We start from the raw sequence: 21,577 nt of genomic DNA, 5'->3' as shown, positions 1-21,577 counted from the left end.
TTTGAGTGCTTTAGTCTATAGGCCCTAGGTGAAAGTATTAATCATGAGTGTAAGTGTGGTGCTTAGATTTGGGTTAATCATGAATGACCCTGCATTCCGGACCGGTGGTAGATCGCGAGGGTGACTTTATAGCCTCATTGAGTCCTTTATAGTCCACCTCCTGTCTGTAGGCCAAGTAGGACCCGGTTACTATGGAAAGCATCCTTTGCTAGTGTCTTTCCTTAGTAATGTCCCCAGTTGAATAGTAGAAGACATAGCTTACCCAAATCAGAACTAGAGAACCTTAGTAATCCTCTCTACGCTCATATTTATCCTTAACCTTGTTGCTACCCCTAATTAAGTTAGATTGTAGTTAATCTCACACGTTTTTTTGTGGATATGATACTTGGAATACTCTGGATGAAAGCTACAGCGGCATCCGTGCACTTACGGATCTTTATATGTGTGCGTTAATAAATTTCAACAGCCACTTTTTTCTTATCTTTTTTTCTCCTAGCCCATCCGCCATTCTCCCCGCTTATGCTTGCTTTCGTGGGTGGAGATTTGCAGTCTTGTGGATATTTTCTCTGGATCAGTGAAGAAGATTTGTGCATAGTTTTTTAGATCTGCATGGGCAAATTAGGACATGTGCAATTCTAGGGTGCTCTTATAGACTATCGGATCGGTGTGCTGGACTGTCTATTTGGATTTATCACAAGAAGGACCCTTACTGGAATGGAGATAGAATAGGTCAATAGATCATCCATGAGGTGATGTCCACTGTCCGTCTAGACGTGCCATGAAACGTGTCTCTCTGCATTGGAGAGTGAAAGTCTGTCTAGATTGCTCGACAATGCTATCGGACCGTCTATCTATGCTCATAATGATCCTAGGGGCTATTTGACTAAGTGTCATGTTGGTGGACCATGGAGTAGTACAGGCAAGTCGTCCCTATGTGCATGTCACAAAAAGGTCCCTCTTCATACTAGAATGAAAAAGTGTGCTTGGACCATCTGCTGGTAGTGGTGAACTGTCCTGATCCTGTAGTTTTCTTAGAGCAAAAACAACGAAGTGTTACTCTCATCGACAGTTCAGCTACACAAGCAGACAGTCCGTCATTGCCTCTATTGCCAGTTTTTTTCTTTGGTGGACCATTCTTAGGTGGTGCAGGCGGACTATGTGTCAGTGCACATTAGGCACTCCGAAATCAAAATCCGAGGCTGCTAAGTGTAGATTGAGTTGGGGATTTGTGTTGAGCTTGTTCTAAGGTGTTTGTAAGGACCTTTAGAGCTAATCTACCAAGGTGTATATCCCAGATTGTGCTTTGGTGAACCTTAATGTCATATATGGTGATTTAATTTGCTAAGGATGATACCAACTAAATTGGTTTCTATTCTTTCAAAAAACTAAACTGGTCTCTAGGATTGCATGGATGGCTTAAGGCGAGATTCACCAACCTTAGACCAAGATGTGCCTAGAGAAATCAGTACTGAGGTATGGATTGGCTCCTTCTTCTCCATTGCTCTTCTTGCTCCACCACCAATACAAGGGGATGAGAGCTCCCCTAGCTCCACATAAGCAATGGTGATAGACTGAGGTTAGAGAGGTGCTTCGGGCGTCCTTGACTCCATCCTCTTGCTAGCCTTCACCTTCTCGTTCCTCCTCCTCATTAGGGTTCTTCTTGTTCTTGGGTGAGTGCTAGAGAGAGGAATATGGAGAGTGGGAGAGAGTGTGTGAGTGGCTAATGTGCTAGACCTGGAGATGGTGCCGGCTCACCTAGCAAGTGGTGCTAGCAAAGAGGAGAGCAGGACAGCAGTAAAATGCACCAGCGGCCCTTAAACTTAGCCAAGGATATCATTTAGGTCCCAAACTTCCAAAATACACATCCACGTACATGTTAGGCACACGATACGTCAAAGGTCCAAAAGGATCTAGTCTAGACCCACTACCAAGTTTAGAGGCCACTAGTGCATTTTACTCCCGGACAGCTCAACTCTGATTGCAGCAACTCTAACTGACTTGGAGCCGCTGATGCCAAACCGTTCGAGACGGTTTCCAGAGTGTCCACCATTGCAAAGTAATGCCAGGCTTAATAGCTTTTGACATCGAATTTTCAGAATTAAGTTTTTTTTGTAGATACAATGAGGATGATGAATAGGATTATAAACATATGCAATGTTTGGGTTGTCACAAGCAGTGTATTATTCGTCACTAAGGCAGCTTTGGTGGGGATTTCATCCACATTAGAGTGCCATACAGTCATTTTTTATCGATGACATGATGACAACGATTTAAAAAGAGAGAAGAAATAATTTTCATCTAGATGAAACACAGTTGGCTCTGCTTTCGACTCTAAATGAGTCGTGGAATTGAATGTTATAGAGGCTATGAAAAAATAAAAAGACACAAATATATCTAAAGTAACAATTTATATAAATTATAGTCATGGTTATATGGTTTTAAATAATTTGTTAGTATCGTTAGCATATGTGTTGTTAAAAAATATTTTTATGTGATAAAACATAACATATATATTTTGTTGCTCATGTATGTTGACACGACGCATATATTTACTTTAATTAAATCTTACTATATTAATATTGATAGAGGTGGGGTAATGTAGAAACATATTGTTCTGTTCGTTATCTAAATAAATTTTTGTAATAGGAGATGTTGATAATTTAGATTTAGATTTGAGGGGTATTTATTTTTTTAATAATGAGATGAAAGTTGATTTATGTAAATTATCGATCACAATAATAGGACATCGGTACTTAAATGCGAATCTAGGTCTACTTTATATCATTTTTCTTAAGGACAGATATGGACAATATAAATTAGAGTCATGAGTTAGTTTAATTATTTTACACAATAGCAGAAGTGGATAATTATTTAGAAAAATAGAATAGATCAATAGCTATTATTATTATTATCAATGGTGATTACCTAATTAATCATAAGATGTTTCTGATTTTTATGAGAATTTCTAGGACCCATCTTTTGTTTTCCTATCAAGTCTTGTGATGATTAACATGCAAGCTCCAGTGGGACCTCTAGTTAGAATTTCTAGTATTTGTCTTTGTTTCCTAGTGTAATATGTACATAGTCAAAATCTAGTCTTAAGATATATAAACTCTTAATGCAATCTTTTTGTGAATTAGTAAATCTATAGTTTATCTTTTGAGTTTTAATCAAGTTGTTGCAATTTTCTCACATGTTAATTAGAATTCTAGTATTATTTATCTTTTAATCAAAATTGATTTTTTTTATGAAAAAAAGTCTAGGTCTTAGAATTCTAGTATTCTTTATCGTTTATTCCACAATTGCTTTATTTATTAAAAAGTCTAGGTCCTAGTTGTATTGTTTTTCACATAAGTGAAACTCAGCTTGCATCCCGACACTAAACATGTTGAATTTGTTAGATCATAGGACTAATTGTGTGTAGTATTATTTATGTACCATAGTGTGCATAAAATTAAATTAATAATATTGATATGACATAATGTTTTAGTAAAAATATATAAACTCATTTAAAATAATAATTTATGAAATTTATTATCATGGAGTATAAATATAAAGTGTTATTGCGACGTGGTTTGTTAAGTGAACATTTTTTCCATGTTTCATAAGTTGTTAAAATGATTATTTATCCTAATGTATACATGTTTATTTGATATACATGGTGGAATATAGCATTGTAATTATTTTATTTCATGATTATAAACGTCTGTGAATTAGAAATATGTATATATGTATTGTACTTTATGGATATTGTTTTATTTTTTAGTAATATATATTAGTATTTAAGTGTAGATTTCAGAGATTTTTGTTTATTTTTTATAATGACTAAGGTACCTACAAATATAAAGATAATACCTTATATTATCTTTCACAATGACATATATGTATATGTTAAATGAAAACTTAGAATATTACTTTGCATTATCTTTCATAATGATAATGGTCGATATTTATAAAATCATTATGAGTTATTTTAAATTATCTTTCATAAAGGTATATTTGGGTAATTTAGATACAAAGTTCGAGGATTAAATTATCTTTCATAATGACAAAGTTAGGTAATTTACACGCAATGTTAGGAGGTTATTTTAAATTATGTTTCATAATGACCAAGGTGGATAATTTAGATGCAAACTTACGGGGTTATTTTGAATTATCTTTTGTAATGGCAGAGGTGGGTAATTTACATGCAAAATTAGGCGGTTACTTTATGTATTTTTCATAATGGCAATGGTAGATAATTTTTTAATAAACTACAGATCCAATGGCCATTATTGGTGATGATGATTAGAGTCTGCTAAATCAAAGGCTAGATGTTTATGATTATTATGGAAATTTCTAGGATTTTTTTTCCTGGCGTGTCTGGTGAGAATTAATGTGATGTCTTCGTTGGGGCCTCTAACTAGTAATAGTAAGATAGTCCCATTTATAGTGGAGTTGCTGACATTTCCTTGTGCTGATGAAGGATGTTCGTGGAGATTTTGGGATCGATGGGGAGCACGCACACAGGCTTCAGCTGGAATCCTACTCCCACGCACTGCTGACTGCTGATGCTGCTGTATTCCTTCGGCACGGCCAAAGTCAAACCGAGTTGTGAGCTACGGTAGAAAGGAATACTAGGAGTATTTTGCATGCGAGGAATGAGATGAGGAAATTTCTTCGAAGTTCACAAAAAGAAAATGACCGCGTAGAGATTGCAACATAGTACTCCTTCGCTCTCTGTAGTGTCTAGCATGATGAATTAATCATTTGTGCGGACGTTCAAATTTGCACCGACAAATCAAATTCGGGCTACTCCACATACCCATGCACAGAAGCCAGAATCCAGGGCCCGCCGCACTTCAAAAAACAATTAAAAAAAAGAACATCTAAAATTTGGTTTCATAATAATAATACTACGTCACATACAGATATGCTAGTACAACAAAAACTAGTGGTTGTAAAATTTGAACAGGAGTAACGCAGTAAAGAAATCTCACAATACGGCCGAGATCTGGCCGAATGAAACCGTCAGATAGACAGATACAATAACTAAACCAAAGCAAAGTACTACGTATCTTACAAGGCGCCTGACATTTCCGAAAGAATGCAATTCTCATCTTTCGAGAAGTCAAAGAATTTAAACTTTGACTAAATTTATATATAAAAAATACTAACATTTATAATACAAAATAAGTATTATTAGATTAGTTTTAGAATATATTCTCATAAAAAATTATTTGAAGACACAAATACTAATACTATTTACTATAAATTTAATCAAACTTAAATCAGTTTAATTGGCACGGATCTTGTAATTACATATTTTTTTTGGACGGAGTTAGTACTGTACTAGTAGCACGTGCCATGTGTCACACAGTGGCAGGTTAACGAACCCACTGCACGAGTGGTCGTTTTCACCTGACAGCGCCGTCCGTCCTCGATCATCTCCTCTACCACGATGCCACGCCACGAGAAAGTTCCTCTCTCTCGTTTATTTCCGCCACACCACTCGATAAATAAATAAACTATTTTAGTAGTAGTATCTCCGACCGCAGCAACAAAAGCACCCCGGCCCATCACGCAACTCGATCGTCGGCACCGGCCTCCTATAAATACAGCTGCCGCTCAGAGACACAGCACAAAGAACATCGGAGCAACACGTAGACCACCAGAGCTCAAACGCAATAGCCATCAGGAGGTGATCGATCGGCTGAGGAGAGTGAAGGCCGACCTAAGATCGAGCTGAGGAAAAACATCGTCGATCGAAACATCGCTCTGTCGTCGGCCAACAATCATGGTGCTGGGCTTCTTGGGAGGATGCTGCCGCGCCGCCGCCGCCGCTGTCGCCGCTGTGCGGTCTGCCGGTAAGCAATCGGGAGGTGATCCAGAGGCTAAGCAGCGGCAGCAGAAGCGGGCGGCAAGTGAGGAGAAGATGAACAAGGGAGGCGAGCAGGGAGCAGCAGCAGGGGTTAAGGACAAGGAGAGGAGGAAGAGACGGGATGGTGACAGGGCTCCACCGATCGTTGTGCATTAGTTCCCCTTCCACTCTCGCACCGGCTTGCTCTGAATTCCTCGATTGAATTAGTATTAATTACTCCTCTTGGTTTTTTTTGGTAGTAATTCTGTAATTAGTCGCGATCTCTGAATTCCTCGATTGAGTGATTACTCCTCTTGGTGTGTTTTTTTTTGTTTTGTAATTCTGTAATTATTCGCGATCTCGAGTGTTATCCATTGAGATATATATAAGAAACACTCAATTTCCCAACACCATTTGCAGCTAAATATTATACTCTGCTCTAGTCAGAACGGAAGACAAAATGCGTTCTTCACTGCTTCTGTATGACTCAACCTTCAGTGCCTGCGTTCCATTTCTAAATATTGTGACATGCGTGGCTATGATTTATTGATTTCTAATTCATCATAATAAGTATGTATTTAATTTCGGCCAAAAGAGCACCTTTCTGCCTGCCCAAATTGCAGATTCTACATCGTATTACTGCTACTTGCTACATAACCTTGCATTGATCAACTAGAAATTGAAAACTGTAAGAGATCTGCACAAGGTGACAACTGACAACCCCAAACAGGTCCTTAGAAGCTCTGAAGGGATCTTGTTTATTGCCTGGCGCCGTCCAAAGGAACACACTAGTACTTCCACCATACTTCAGATAAAATTCTACGGATTTACAGACAAACAGAATCAAACACAACCAAAGCAGCATCACCGCAAGTGGTGAACCACAACACATTGGTAGAGTGAATGAAACTCATAGTGGTACCAGACCATATATTACGCCGAGAAGTTCGCGAGACTCTGATGCCCATAGATAATTACAGACACCGGAAGTGCAAGCTACTCTACTGATTGACTAAGGCCAAACTGGACGTGATACACACAAGCGTGGCTCCACATCCACGGAGGACACTGGCCCCTTTATTAACCCAACCCAGACCAGACAACCAGGAAAAAGCAATCTAGTTCTCCATGCGGATGATGCAGCGGATGCCCTCCCCCTTGGCCATCAGGTCGAATGCCTTGTTGATCTCTGCGAACGGCACGCTGTGCGTGATGAACTTCTCCACCTCCAGCTCCTGTGCGCACAAACAGGCAGAGTTGTAGCATGAGCAAGCGGACGTTTGGGAGCATAGCAATTTCAGCAAAGCACAAGTAACAAGGCTACCGAAGAAATACCACACTTTGATTGCATTTACCTTCTTCATGTAAAGCTCAACCACATTGGGCAGGTCAGTGCGTGGTTTGTAGTTGCCGAAGAAGGTTCCCTTCAGGGTCCTCTCGTTCAGGAAGTTCATTGGGTGTGTCTTGAATTCAGCGTCCTTGTGTGGCACACCCACCAGCACGGCGACACCCCATCCCTGCATTTACAATTCACAATTCAGAGCGCCGCCCGTTTCAGGATCCCATTCAGTCTGAAAGCAAATGGTGATAGAATTACAGAAGAATCAGCTGGTTGGATGAGGACAAGGACATACGTCGTGGACACATTCGAAGGCAGATATCATGGCGTTGACGTTGCCGGTGCACTCCACGCTGCGGTCCACACCGCCGTTGGTCAGCTCAATGAGTACCTGCAACAGCGATATAAGAGCAGTGGATATCAGATACACAAAGAGTCAAATTCAGTATACTCATCAGAACAAAAGAAACACAAACCTCCTGCACTGGCTTGTCGTGGTCCTTGGGATTAACGAAATCAGTGCAGCCAAATTTCTTAGCTGAAAAAGAAAATGGAACACGTTGGTAAGTTCAGTGTACCATCAGCATCAAGAACCATACAAGGACCAAACTGACATTATACACATAATAAGGTGACAGTGGATTGTAAAAGTACCTTGCTCGTATTTTGCTGGGTTGATGTCCACACCGAAGATCCTTGATGCCCCAGCCAGTCTAGCACCTTCCATAGCCTGATCACGTGCAAATGTAGTACAGAGATTCAGTCCAATCATAATCCCATTATGTCGCACGACACGAGTACTTGTCAGATCGATGCTGAAAAACTCTGAACGCAGCCAGCACTTACAGCAAGGCCTACAGCCCCAAGACCGAAAATCGCCACCGTCGAACCCTTTACTGGTTTTGCCACATTCAGTGTTGCGCCAAGACCTGCACCAAAGCAATGACAAGGAATCAGTAAGCCATCCTGCTAAAACATGATATTCCTTGGGAAATATATGACTGAATCAAGGACCATGCATGCATCTTACCAGTTGAGATACCACAGCTGAGAATACAAACTTTGTCGAGAGGCGCCTCGGGGTTGATCTTGGCGAGGCAGCCGACATGGATGACGGTGTACTCGCTGAAGGTGGATGTCCCAACGAAGTGGAAGATAGGCTGTCCGTTGATGGTGAAGCGGGACTTTCCATCGCCGATCATCACGCCCCGGTCGACGTTGATCCTGAGGAGGTCACACATGTTGCTCTCCTCCGACTTGCAGTGAGCACACTCCTTGCACTCGCCGGTGAACACCGGGAGGACATGGTCGCCTGGTGCGAGCTCGGTCACACCCTCCCCAACGCTCTCCACGATGCTGCGAGGAGAGTTATTAGTTTGGAACGAAATGGATTTATTAGACAGCTTGGACTAGTATTAGGAGTGTGAATAATAATATTCATTAAAATGCTATCAACATCCCACTTCAACAGAATCGACCTCTCTATATATGCAAAATTAGTCAACCGAGATGTTTCAAGAAATGAATCATGTACTTGTCTCTGTCAGTCTAAGAAAAAAAACGAATACATATATGTAAAAAAACATTATCCTAAGAAAAGGCTAATTATGTGTGTGTGCTTGTGTCATGACTGACTTCGTGTTCCTTGAATCTGCACATGAGGCTTTACTTGATGCTTTATATCCAATTCAATAAAACATGCACACTTGCTTTCTTTAGTAATGGATCTCAAACCCACTGCCAAAACAGTGCTCGAAATGAATTGACTAGCTACATTTAGAATCGAAGCACTAAAACTAGTAGAAGCGCACAACTAAAAAAAATATAGTGGAAATAAGTGATGAGCTCAGTGCAAGAAGTAGAAAACAGTAAGGGGGTGTTTGGTTCCTATAGGAAAATTTTAGCCCCTGTCCCATCGGATGTTTGGACACATGCATGAAGTATTAAATATAGACGAAAAAAATAACTAATTGCACAGATTGTGGCTAATTTGTGAGACGAATTTTTTAAGCCTAATTAGTCCATGATTTGACAATGTGGTGCTACAGTAAATATGTGCTAATGGCGGATTAATTAGGCTTAATAAATTCGTCTCGTAAATTAGTCTCCATCTATGTAATTAGTTCTAGGGTAATTAACTCATATTTAGTTCTCCTAAATAGCATCCGAACATCCGATATGACATGGACTAAAATTTAATCCATGGAACCAAACACCCCCAACACAGCAGGACAGGTTTCCTCAAACACACACACAGAGAACAGGACAGGGAGAAGAAGGCAAGTGCATACCCTCCCGCTTCGTGTCCTAAGATCCTCGGGAACACCGGAGTTTGCCCCTGCACAAAACAAGATTCAGCCAGAAAATCACACAAAGTTAGACAAATGCATGGAGGTCAAGAAGCAGCAGCGAGGAGAGAGAGAGAGAGACACACACACAGATATACTACCTTGGCCTCCCAGAAGTAGACGTCGGTGTGGCAGAGCGCGGTGTAGAGGATCTTGACACGCACCTCCATGGCCTGTGGCGGCGCCACCTCCACCTCCTCGATGGACAGCGGCTTGCCGGCCTCCCACGCCACGGCGGCTGCAGGGAATCCAAGGCCTTGTTTAGATCACCTTCAAATTCCAAGTTTTTTCACTCTCTTTCCATCCCATCAATTTTTAGCCGCTTGCATGGAGCATTAAATGTAGGTAAAAAAAATAACTAATTATACAGTTTAGTTGGAAATTACGAGATGAATCTTTTGAGCTTAGTTGGTCCACGATTAGACAATATTTACCAAATAAGACGAAAGTGCTACTATTCATCAAGCTGAAATTTTTTGCAATCTAAACATGCCCCGACAACCAAATCAATCCGATGATTAGCCATCACGAAAGGCAGAAGTAGAAGACGTACCTTTGCACTTGATCACCTTCCCTGCGGTCGCCATAGCTTGCTGTCCCTCTTTCTGTCTCTCTCCCGAAGCTCGATGGACCACTCGAAGAACACGAGAATCGAATCCTTTTGCTACTGCTTCTTCGCACCCTTTACACTTGGTTGATGATCAGAAGTTAGCGAGGAAGAAAGCGGGGACGAGTACTGTATATATAGTGGTCTAGGACTAACAGCGAGGCAACGACAGCGCCTGGACTGTAGCGGCGCAAGTTGGGGGAAGAAAGGCTCGGATGTTTTTTAGTCGCGGGAGAAACCGGGGAGTGTCCGCCGCCGCTTTCCGCTTTCCGCTTTCCCGACCTCCGCGAGACAGCCTTGGCCCCGCCGGTTTCTGCCTCCGGCGGTTTCTTGTTTACGGTTTTCCATGCCCTCCAGTAGACATGACAGTAGTTAGTACTACTTTTCCTCAATTCCAAATTCCAAATTATAAGCTGGTCTCAGGAGAAAAAAAATTAGAAAAGCGGCAAGAGGTTTACCGAATTTTTATTAGACAAGTAAATAGGAACAAGAAAAAAAAGAATTACAACAAACAACGAGAGACCTCAGGAAAAAATTCTAAATTATAAGAAATATTGATTTTTCTAGATAAATTGTTTCTATTACATGTATCCATATATAATGCATATCTTAGTGTATAACAAATTTTATATATCTAAAAAACTCAAAAACGTCTTATAATTTATAATGGAGGAGGTACCATTTTGTAAACAGCAGGCTACAATACATAGCTGCATTCTTCTCCGAAAGCAATAACAAGCTATAAGCGTACAACGAAGGCTATTTAATTTACCGGTATTTGTAAAAAAATGAAAATTATTAACTAATTATGCACAAAAACATTTAATTAAAGAAAAATTTTATGAATATACAAAGTACTCAAATACATATACCACTTCTAGGAAAACATGTATCCACAACAATGACTTACTTAACATTCACTAAATTAGTCAAGATACTAATAACTACGATCAACACTGATGCTCATTCAACACTCAATATTCAACGATTTAATAATTATTCAATGGTTTATTAAGTAAAGAACATCATGGATATACATAGATTATACTGGAGTATGGAATGAATATTTCAATTGGTCATGATTATTGGCTCTAAAATATTTCATGGCTAAGTAGGATTTTAGGTTTTTTTTATCCACTAGCTAAAGTTTAGCCCGGGTCACATCGGAAGTTTGGATATCAATTAGAACTAAACATGAGCTAATTATAAAACTAATTGCATAAGCCGTGACTAATTCGCGAGGCAAATTTATTAAGCCTAATTAATTCATGATTAGCATATGTTTACTGTAGCATCACGTTCGCTAATCATAGACTAGTTAGGCTTAATGGATTCATCTCACGATTAGCTTTCATTTATGCAATTAGTTTTGTAATTATTGTATGTATTAGTATCCAAATTTTCGATGTGACATGAACTAAAATTTAGTGGTCCAAACACCCCCTTAATCTGATCAATAAAATAGTCTATCCATTCGCTTTTTTTTTCTAAGTGAAACTTCTCTAAATTTACTAAAAAATATTAAAAAAATACTAACATCTAAAGATTTAAAGAAACACATTTTGCAAATATACTTGCATTATAATTTTGGTCAAAATTAAACAAGTTTAGCTTAAAATAAAATCAAAGTGAAGTATATTTTAGAAGAAATCTAGGTGTAGTCGAATGATTTTTCATGCATCATCTGTCTGACGATAAAAAAGATTGAGACAGGATATTCCTGCTCCTGCATCATGATTCGGTATATGATGATGTTGCGCCAGCGAGGAATGGTGAATTTGTGGATCGGTGCTGGGCTTGGCGCTCATAAAATTTCTGTCACATCGAATGTTTTATATATGTATGAAGTATTAAATATAGACTAATTACGAAACTAATTGCACAACTTGCGACTAATTTACGAGACGAATCTTTTAAGCCTAATTAGTCTATGATTTGACAGCGTGGTGCTACAGTAAACATATGCTAATGATAGATTAATTAAGCTTAAAAAATCATCTCGCAAATTAACCTCTATCTATATAATTGGTTTTGTAATTAATCTATATATAATGCTCCTTATTTGTATGTAAACATTCGATGTGACATGAATTTTATGAGCGATTTAAGAATCAAACACCCCAATCACTACCGGACTCCTTGAGTTTGCCGAGTGCCCGAAACACTCGGCAAACTACCGAAAACACTCGGCAAACTGTTCACCGAGTGTAACACTCGGTGAACAGCACTCGCCATAAACAGTACCGGCAAAGTCAATTTTGTCGAGTGCCATTTATCGGGCACTCGGCAAACATTTTGCCGTGTGCAGTTTAGCTCTCAGCGAAAAGAAACAGTCGTAACGCCAAACCCGCCGTTAACATCAACTTCGCCGAGTGTCAAACGGCAAGGCACTCGGCAAATATTTGTTTTATATTTTTTTTAAAATATTTTGGTTTTTAGAATTCCTTTTCGCCGAGTGTTGCACTCGGCAAATGATAAACATATGCCGAGTGTGTCACTGTTAGACACTCGATAAACTTTTTCAAACAGTATTTGGGTTTTTTTAAAATCCTTTTCGCCGAGTGCTGCACTCGGCAAATTATAAACATATGCCGAGTGTCGAACTGTTAGACACTCGGCAAATATTTTTCGAACAGTATTTGGGTTTTTTAAAAATCCTTTTCGCCGAGTGCTACACTCGGCAAATCATAAACATATGCCGAGTGTCGCACTGTAAGACACTCGGCAAACATTTTTCGAACAGTATTTGGTTTTTTTAAAAATAGCTTTTGGCCGAGTGTCTTGGTGATAACACTCGGCAAATTGTGTTTGCTTTGCCGAGTGTCTTGGTCATAACACTCGGCAAAGCGTCAGAAATGTGTATTTTTTTTATTTTTGCATTACATTTCACAGCACATATATATATTACAGCACAGATATGTTTCACAGCACAGATATATTACACAGCACATATATCACATATATATATCATCTCCACATATCACATACATCACAATAATCCACAATGGTACACAAATGTCATACCACAATACCAACATAAGGTTCGAGTTTAAAGTATCCACCACAAGTGCATTACAAGCATAAGTGCAACACAAGGAATAAGTTCAACACATGAAAAGAAGCAAATCATCAATTAGACCACGGCGACTGCTGCGGTGGGTCATGAGGTACATCGTTTGATGCCGCCGATTGACCCTGCACAAAGAATAGATAAGATTAATTCTCTGGAGAAGCTAAATGGAACTGAAACTGAAACTGCACAAAGAATACATAAAACTGAAACTGAAATGGGCAACGAAAAATAAAACTGAAATTAACAACTGAGACTAAATGGAAAACAGAAATTAAAAAAATGACACCCATAACTCATTAAACTGAAAAGAAAACAACAAAATGAAACTAATAACTCATTAAAATAAAAGGAAAATTGAAAAAAATGAAACTCATAACTCACTAAACTAACTAAAAGAATGACCTTGTGTGTGGCAAGTTTAATTTCAAAGCATCTAGCAAGTTATATTTTGAGCAAGTGACAAGCTATTACCTAAGTAGCTACTCTATGTAGAACATAAGTTACCATTATATAAAGTATATTCCAAAATATAGGCATCATGGGTCTAGTTCTATAGATCTCATCATAAGAAACATAATGGTGCAAATCATAACTAAAGAACATTTTCTTCTGTTAAAGAATAACTTGTACTAGCCGGCCAGTAGCCACCTATTAGCTAGCCTGCTGGGTTACTACTACATGACTGGTCGGCTGGTCCATGCAACTTGAACGACCTTGACACGCATTTGGTGGTGCTTCTCTAAAGTATTCTCAAGTTGCACACAAATATTTGTAAGAAAAACATTTACTATAAGAATGCCAGATATATATTGATATATGACACTAATCTCTAGTCAACCACTGCGAAGTGTGGTTCAATGCATCAGAGAGTTTTGTTCAGGCAAGCAAACTGCAAATTCAAGTGTAAATTTAAACTAGCGGCCGAGGCCAAGAGGCAATTATGAAGACGAGAAACGACTTATATGATAGGCCGTATACAGTATGACCGGCCGGTTACGGGTATTTTTTTCTTTCCTTCTATATATTCCAGTCAGTCTAGCTTTATTCTTTTTTTTCTCACACTGTTGTTTCTTACAAATTTTGTAATCCAGAACCTATAATAAACCCCAAGGATACAAACAACCTAGCTAGATTATCATAATTCATAATCTAGATTATTATAATCTCATTCATAGTTCAGATTCTAGTAATGTAAAATTGATCCAAACAAGTCCTTATAGTGCAGGTCGGCTACCACCGCCATTCTCCATGTTCAAAAACTTAACACCTGTTTTATTAGTAGTACATCGGATTTTGTGAGATATTTTATAGAGGCGGTACGTCTCACTCAACGGCCACATTATTGTCTACTGACTTCTATTTCCCTGAAATAAGTCTAGAAAGTATGATCACCTATACAAAGTCAGAACCTAACCAATTAATAAAGGCAAATTTTGCAGTGAAACATCAAAGAAACACTACCAGACTAGAGCTTTTTCCTGTCGGTTTATATTTTTTCTGTTGGCTTTTTCCTGCTCTGTGGTAGCGAAACATGGCATTGGCCAGTTTGCACCATAAAAACCGAACTTTTCTAGGTACCATTATAAATTGCGGTCATTTAAGATCTGGAGATACAAGGTGAGGGGAATGACCTTTTCGCCCTTGTCTTTGTCCTCTCTTTAGATTCAATTCCCCTAGCTCTCTCATTTGTGGACTGGCACAGATGTCAGGCCAAGGGGCATATGATGCATGGATGTTGCTCCTCAGTCGGAGTTGCAGATAGGGGGCTGGCTAGCCTAGCGGTGGCGCGTGGCCTCCTGGTCAGGGGCCTCCCCAGTTAAGCCAAAAGAATCATGACACTTTCATACACCAAAATCCAGGTCGTAGCGTTCAGCTCAAAATTTGTAATGCCATCTAGACAGATTCAATCGGGCAATTTAATTTATTGCCACTCTTACGGTTGCCACTCCTCTAGTTGCCAGTGTTAAAAGTGCTCATACATATTTGCCACTGCATGCAATTCGCCTCCTACGGATTTGCCATTTTCGCCGACGTGTCATGCCAGATGAACTCGCCAGCGTGGAAGGCAGCCTGGGAGGCCTGTTTGGGCCTAGCAAATGACCTTCCTGCCCCTCGCCCTTTTCTTTTGTTCCCAGGCTGGTCCCGGTTGGGTCAGAGGCACCCCACAGCACTCTCGCAGCTTCTCTCACCCCCACTCCTCCTGTGTACTACTGATGGAACATGTATATGGAACATGGTGAAAAATACATGCTGGAACATGGTGCATATATGCTGAAAAATGGAAGCTTAAACTGCCACAAATTACCATAACAACATACATAACTGATCAACAACATGCATAGATCCATACATAAAAGGTCCACGGTCATTGACATTAGTTCTTACAGCAGTGGCACATGACAACCATTAGTGGTACATGGCCATACAAAATAGGTCATTGATCCATGACTGAATAGTTTCGTTAAAGTAGTGGCACATGATAGCCATTAGTTATACATGTCCATACATAACATGTCCATCCAGAAAAGAAAACGCATGCAAAATATTCAACACAGAAGCCTTAGTTGGCAGCCTTTGTTGGTGTGGATTTCTTCACCTTGGATGCTAGTTGTTTCTTCCTTGGTGTCATTTTCTTTGGAGCAGCTGCTGGTACTATCTCCAATGGCACCGGTTCCTCCAAGTCCAACCTCCTACATTGAACAAATAGTTAGATTTGTATTTATGGTTTTTTGTCAAGTCAATGGTGGCAACAAACCTCTGGCATGGTGGGGCTGCCTCCATTGATGCTGCTACTGGGACAAGAGCCAAACATGGCGGCTGTGCTATTGCCTCTCTTGCTGCTCCTGCTGCTTCTGCCGCCACCTTTGCCTCCCTTGCTGCTGCCCTCTTGGCTCTTGGTGTTTCCTCTCCCACTTCTGCTGAATCTTCAATAGTTTTTTGCTTCTTCCTTCCAGGCTTTGTTGCTGTCTTCTTGGTCCTCTTCCTGTACACAAATATTTGTGAAAGTTAGTAATTAAGTGTGACAAGAAACAAAGGAAGTGAAAATGTAATATACCTTTTCTTGGTCCCTGTGAGGCTACACCTCCAGCTAGTTGCTCTATGGCCAAGTTCACCACAGCCCTTACATGTCACTTGTCTTGTTGGTTTGCCTGACCTCTCCAAACAGCTTAGGGTTCTATTCTTCTTGGTCCTGCCTAGTGGTTTAGGGTCCTTCACCATAGGTGGAGAAACCTTGAAACCCTTGTCTACTTTAGGCCATTGTTGCTTGTCAGTTATGTGTGGTATGACTCCTGCATAAGCTGATTGCAACTTCTTCACACTATATGCCTCATGCACATATTTGCTCATGTCTGGCTGCCTCTCAACAGTAATCACTGCAAGAGCATGTGAGCAAGGCTTGCCACTAACTTGCCACTCCCTACATGTGCACTTCTGCTCTTCAAGGTAAACCACATGCCTTCTAATTTCCTCACCCTGGTACCATACAACAACTTCAGCTTCTCTAGGATTTCCTTTGAGCACTTTTAGATGACCAAGTCCCTTGCTGGAAGCATTTAACTGATGAATTACAGCTGGTAGAATGTCCCCTGACATGGCTACCAAAATCTTCCTTCTCCTTTCCCAAAGTTCCAGAGTCTTGATCCTGATTGCATCAGCTAGTGAGTCTAATGGCAAGTCTTTGAACTCTTTGATCCAAGAATTCCAGGACTCTGCCAGGTTGTTGTTTATGTAGTCACATTTAATTTCTTCTGAGAACTTGCTTCTGGCCCACTTTAGTTTGTGATGCTCATTTAACCAAGGCCAAATGTCTGACCTTCCTACAGTAGCCTTTGCCATTAGCCTGTCAAACTTCTCCTCTGAGTATGCTCTAGCTGCTGGCCACATGTACTGACCAGCATAGGTGGAACCATAGAACCTCTTCTTCATGTTCTCCATCAAATGCCTAAAGCATTCCCTCTGCTCTACCCTGGGGAATACTTGCTTAACTGCAGCCTCTAGGCCCTTGCAGGCATCTGTGCAGATGGCCAAATGCTCTACTGGCCCAAGTGCCTTAGCCAACTGCTCCATGAACCAAATCTAATTTTCCTTAGTCTCAGACTGAAAGAATCCAAAGGCTATTGGAAACATCCAATTATGACCATCTATACCATTGGCTGAAGGCAACTGACCATTCCACTGGCCATTAAGATGAGTAGAATCTATGCTAATGTATGGCCTGCAGCCCTCTAAAAAACCATCAATCTGAGCTTTGAATGCACAGAAAAACCTACTGAAGTGAACCTTATCTCCTACTTGAACAGTGTCTATCTCAACCACACTTCCAGGTGACCTGAGCTCTACCTCTGCTTTGAATCTATATAACCAATCAAAAGAATCATCCCACTTACCAAAAAGCTTATCTGCAGCCCTCTGCCTACCATACCAGCAAGTCTGGTAGTTGATCTTGACCTTGTATTGCTTCTCAAGTTCCTTCCTGACTGCCTTTGCCCCCATTGAGGGGTCATCTCTAAGCAAAGGAACTGCTCTCTCAGCAATCCAGGCCTGGGATGCCATCCTGTTGAGTACTCTTGATCTAGAAGCACAAGTATGAGTATTCTTGTTTATTTGTATCTGCAAAAGAACAATGACAAATGTCACATATAAAATTCACATATAAAACAATGACAGAGATGTTTATTAAAAAACAATGGCAAGTTATTTAAAAAACAATGGCAAGTTATTCAAAAAACAATGGCAAGTTCATATTATACCCTGACACTGCCATCAATCTGAGTTTTTGCTCTAATAATCCATTGGCATCCTCCAGATCTGCAGAAACCCCTAAACCTCTTTTTGTCTGATTTTTCAGTGCCCAACTCAAACTCTTTAACTATAGAATGTTGTTTCACTGCCATTCTAAATTCAGGCATTGATGGATAGATTTGGCCTACAGACATATCAGGATTATCTCTGTCATAGAAATACAAAGGCTCAAACTCAGCATTATCATCAACAGGCATAGCTGCTGCATCCATCTCTGCTTGAAACTCAGGAGGAATGACTGGCACAGGTATCTCGGCTGGACCATCACCATCATCTACAAGATCATCTGCAGCTTTGAATCCCATGGCTTCATATATTTTGTCCTCATCTACTAAGACAGTGGCATCCCCATCTAATTCTTCCTCTTGTAATATAGTGTAAGCTGACCAATCAATTCCACGATCATCTAAGTTAGTATGGTCTGGACTGCTACAAGCATCATCAGTGCATTCAACATTAGCCTGAGCATTAGCTTGCTCTGCTGTTACACCGGATGTGGAATGAACACTATGCTCATTTGGCACATTTGCCTTTCCTGCATCCCATCTAGGCTGTCTAGATGATTCCTTATCCCTGTTAAGCACCTCACAATTCACATCCATTTCCTTCTCATCCCATCTGGCCTCTATCATCTCCATGAACTGCTCGTCAGTAGTAACCTTCCACTCTGTCCCACTGTCTTTGTCCACACCCCAAACAAGTAACTGCTGATCCCTACCCCAAATGATGTTTGACCTCATTTCTTCCACAAACTTAGACAGGGAGCACTGGGTGCTAAGATCAAACCACACATCATGCTCTTGCTGAACCATTTCCACACTGTCATCATAATCACCAGTGGTTGTGTATTTATCAACACAAACATGGATTCTAAAAGCATTTCTAGGATCAATCCTGGACAGAACCGTAAGCACATTAAAAAAATGTAGAAGAAAGGACTGCTGGATCCCAAAATCTACAGCACATGCAAGCTCGAACTTACCAAGGAGGGCAGCCAGTCCCCTTCATCTTAATGCATACGAATCAACAATAACCGCAGTGTGACTACATTGGATGTAACAAAAATAAGATTGAAACCCTAGGTTCAGCAGATTTGGGCGAAATGGTGTTCAGGGGAGCACGATTCGTACCTACTGCTCGTCGTGCGTCGAAGAATGGGGACAGTACGCCACGCCCCCTTCCTGGCCGCCGCCACTGACTTGACCGCCGCCACTGCCTTGACCGCCGTCGCGGGCAGAAGAAAAATGGGGGAGAGGAGGATGGAGGCGGGAGCCGGAGTGGGGGTGGCGACCCGGCCCGAGGCCGGCCTGGCTACACCGACGGGGAGGTCGCCGGCGCCTCCTGCTTGTCTGCCGCCGCCGCCATGAGGTTCAGGGAGAGGGCACTGCGTGAGTTGGAGTAGAGTCGGTGGCTTCTCGGTCCAGGATCGGTCCTTTGCCTGGCCCAGAAAAGAACGTGAGGTGGAGGAGGGGCAATATGGTCATTTGCCACGCCCAAATAGGGTTCCCAGGCTGCCTTCCACGCTGGCGAGTCCATCTGCCACGACACGTCGACGAAAATGGCAAATCCGTAGGAGACGAATTGCATGCAGTGGCAAATATGTATGAGCACTTTTAACGCTGGCAACTGGAGGAGTGGCAACCGTAAGAGTGGCAATAAATTAAATTGCCCGATTCAATCCGGGGCAAGAGTACGCCGCAGTTACAGTATGCCATCTTCCCCTTTTTTTAGAGGAAAAAATGTAGACAAAAGGTACTATCCGAGGTGGTATGCCTTAATTAGTGTGACTTTTCAAGTTTTATCTACAGTCGTACATGTTAAGAGGTAAAGCAGCTAGAGCTGCTGCAGCGAACTGTATGCTCACAGGCTGAAAGGGGCAGAACTGTATGCCCAAACCAAGGTAAGCAAAAGGGGCAGAAGTGAACTAGCAGCTCTGCAAATTGCAAATTAACAAGCTGAGTAACCTTTGATGCAAATCACCCCATCATTCCCATTGCTAAAGACTAATCGGCACTGGGGATAGATGTACTCACAGGAGTGTCTTCAGGAGGACGAGGAGGAAGGAATAGCGCTTGTGGCAGAGGTTCACCCATCTTCGCGCCGAGATGGTGCATCCACTGAAACATGTGCTCCTGCCTCTGCCGATCAGCGTCAATCTTCGCCTCCAACGCTATTCTCTGCCTCCTCTCTTCTTCAAGCTCGGCCTACAAAATTTCACCCCAATGTTACGATGGAAATCAAAGGTATGTAAGAAACAATGAACGACGAATAAAAGAGTAATAACCTGCAAAGTCTGCATGGCGTGCTGTGTACTGGTCGGCCGTGGGCGTATGGGCGGCCTCTAGCCCGTGTCGCTTGCTCGGATCTGGGAGAGAGTGGGGGTAGTGGCCGTGTCGACGACGCTGTCGCCAAGCCAGTACCTGCCATGCTTCTTGCCTCCTCCCACCCTCACGACGCAGAAGGAGCTGCCCTCCGTTAGATGCCCAGAGTAAACAGAAACAATTTTATCATCTGTAAAGAAGCAAGTTTCGCATGAAACATTGCTGAAGCTGCATGCTCAATATTTCAATTTACAATTAGATCCAACCGAGTTCAGCTTAGATGTCAAGAAATAGTAGTACATGCATTTGATCTAAATCCGAGTTCAAAATAACAAGTTCAACTAGTCATTTTAAAGTCATCTACTGCAATGAAACTAAGACAGAAATACCGCATGGCAAGCGCAGAGAGAAATCACACATAAAAACCTTCAAGACAGAAATGTTATTGTAAGTTCTAACTTTCAAGGAAAAGATTTATTCTTCAGATATATAACAACTGTGAACTGTCTGATCAAATAGTAACCCAACTTGGCTTGTTGCCTTTACTGAATATATATATGACTCTGTGACTAGCCAACAGGACACATCTAGTTAGAGACCTATCTATGTCGAATTTGCATCAGGAGTTAGCTAGTGACACAGCTTCCTCTGTCAGCAGAAGCATGATTATATTATTTTCGTAGAAGCTAGAGAAACCGGGAAGAGGAGACACTTTGTATAACAGATAAAAATAACAAACATGTCAATCCCTGGGCAGTGGTATGATCTCTGGTCATCGGTGCTATGTATGATACAAGAACTCCGAATTGAACTCTAGAAAGGCAGAGCTGTGTCCATTCGATGGAGAATCCAAACCACAGTAGCATGGAGCACGTACAGGAGCAGACCCAGTAAGGACATGGGTGCACACATGTACACCCCCATAATTTTTGCAAAACAATCAAAGTTAGCAGGCATAATACATGCATAGTTGCATATACACTTGGAACTAGATGATCAAGATTACTGGTCACAAAGGCAAAGCTGTCTCACGACAACAAAACAATAGTAGTAAAGCTGTCTCATGGATTCCCAACGCAACTGCATCGTGTTTCTTCATGTGTGGTTGCTTTTAAATGGCCCAAGCATATATTGCCATGTCACAGACTCACAGTTGATTACAGAATGGCTGGCCGGAGCCGGTTCCAGTCGGATTGGATTTAGGTTGCCACAGATTGAGCAGCTAGCTGATTTTGCAGTCTGTCGAT

General features: G+C 41.0%; 2 protein-coding genes and 1 long non-coding RNA gene across 3 annotated transcripts; all 3 read right to left on the bottom strand.

Moving 5' to 3' along the window:
* Positions 1-6,703: 6,703 nt before the first annotated feature.
* On the bottom strand, positions 6,704-10,299 carry LOC136481971 (alcohol dehydrogenase 2-like). The gene is made up of 10 exons (XM_066479235.1): positions 10,080-10,299; positions 9,628-9,764; positions 9,470-9,516; positions 8,209-8,534; positions 8,025-8,107; positions 7,833-7,908; positions 7,655-7,716; positions 7,474-7,569; positions 7,195-7,356; positions 6,704-7,074 (listed from the first exon to the last, which is right to left on the bottom strand). Exons 1-10 carry the CDS (start codon positions 10,111-10,113, stop codon positions 6,958-6,960), a joined length of 1,140 nt encoding a protein of 379 aa, XP_066335332.1. The 5' UTR covers positions 10,114-10,299; the 3' UTR covers positions 6,704-6,957.
* Positions 10,300-13,276: 2,977 nt separating this feature from the next.
* On the bottom strand, positions 13,277-20,348 carry LOC136484384 (uncharacterized). The gene is made up of 3 exons (XR_010765931.1): positions 20,294-20,348; positions 20,043-20,213; positions 13,277-13,328 (listed from the first exon to the last, which is right to left on the bottom strand). It is a non-coding gene; the product is annotated as an uncharacterized lncRNA (long non-coding RNA).
* Positions 15,303-19,600, bottom strand: LOC136481970 (uncharacterized). The gene is made up of 6 exons (XM_066479234.1): positions 19,140-19,600; positions 18,992-19,053; positions 17,958-18,903; positions 17,595-17,817; positions 15,962-16,189; positions 15,303-15,896 (listed from the first exon to the last, which is right to left on the bottom strand). Exons 2-5 carry the CDS (start codon positions 19,015-19,017, stop codon positions 16,029-16,031), a joined length of 1,356 nt encoding a protein of 451 aa, XP_066335331.1. The 5' UTR covers positions 19,018-19,053; positions 19,140-19,600; the 3' UTR covers positions 15,303-15,896; positions 15,962-16,028.
* Positions 20,349-21,577: the final 1,229 nt, after the last annotated feature.

Source organism: Miscanthus floridulus, chromosome 9, assembly GCF_019320115.1.
Source record: "Miscanthus floridulus cultivar M001 chromosome 9, ASM1932011v1, whole genome shotgun sequence".
Taxonomy (NCBI): domain Eukaryota; kingdom Viridiplantae; phylum Streptophyta; class Magnoliopsida; order Poales; family Poaceae; genus Miscanthus; species Miscanthus floridulus.
Note: the sequence above shows the minus strand (reverse complement) of the source record. Positions and strands in the feature narration are given on the sequence as shown.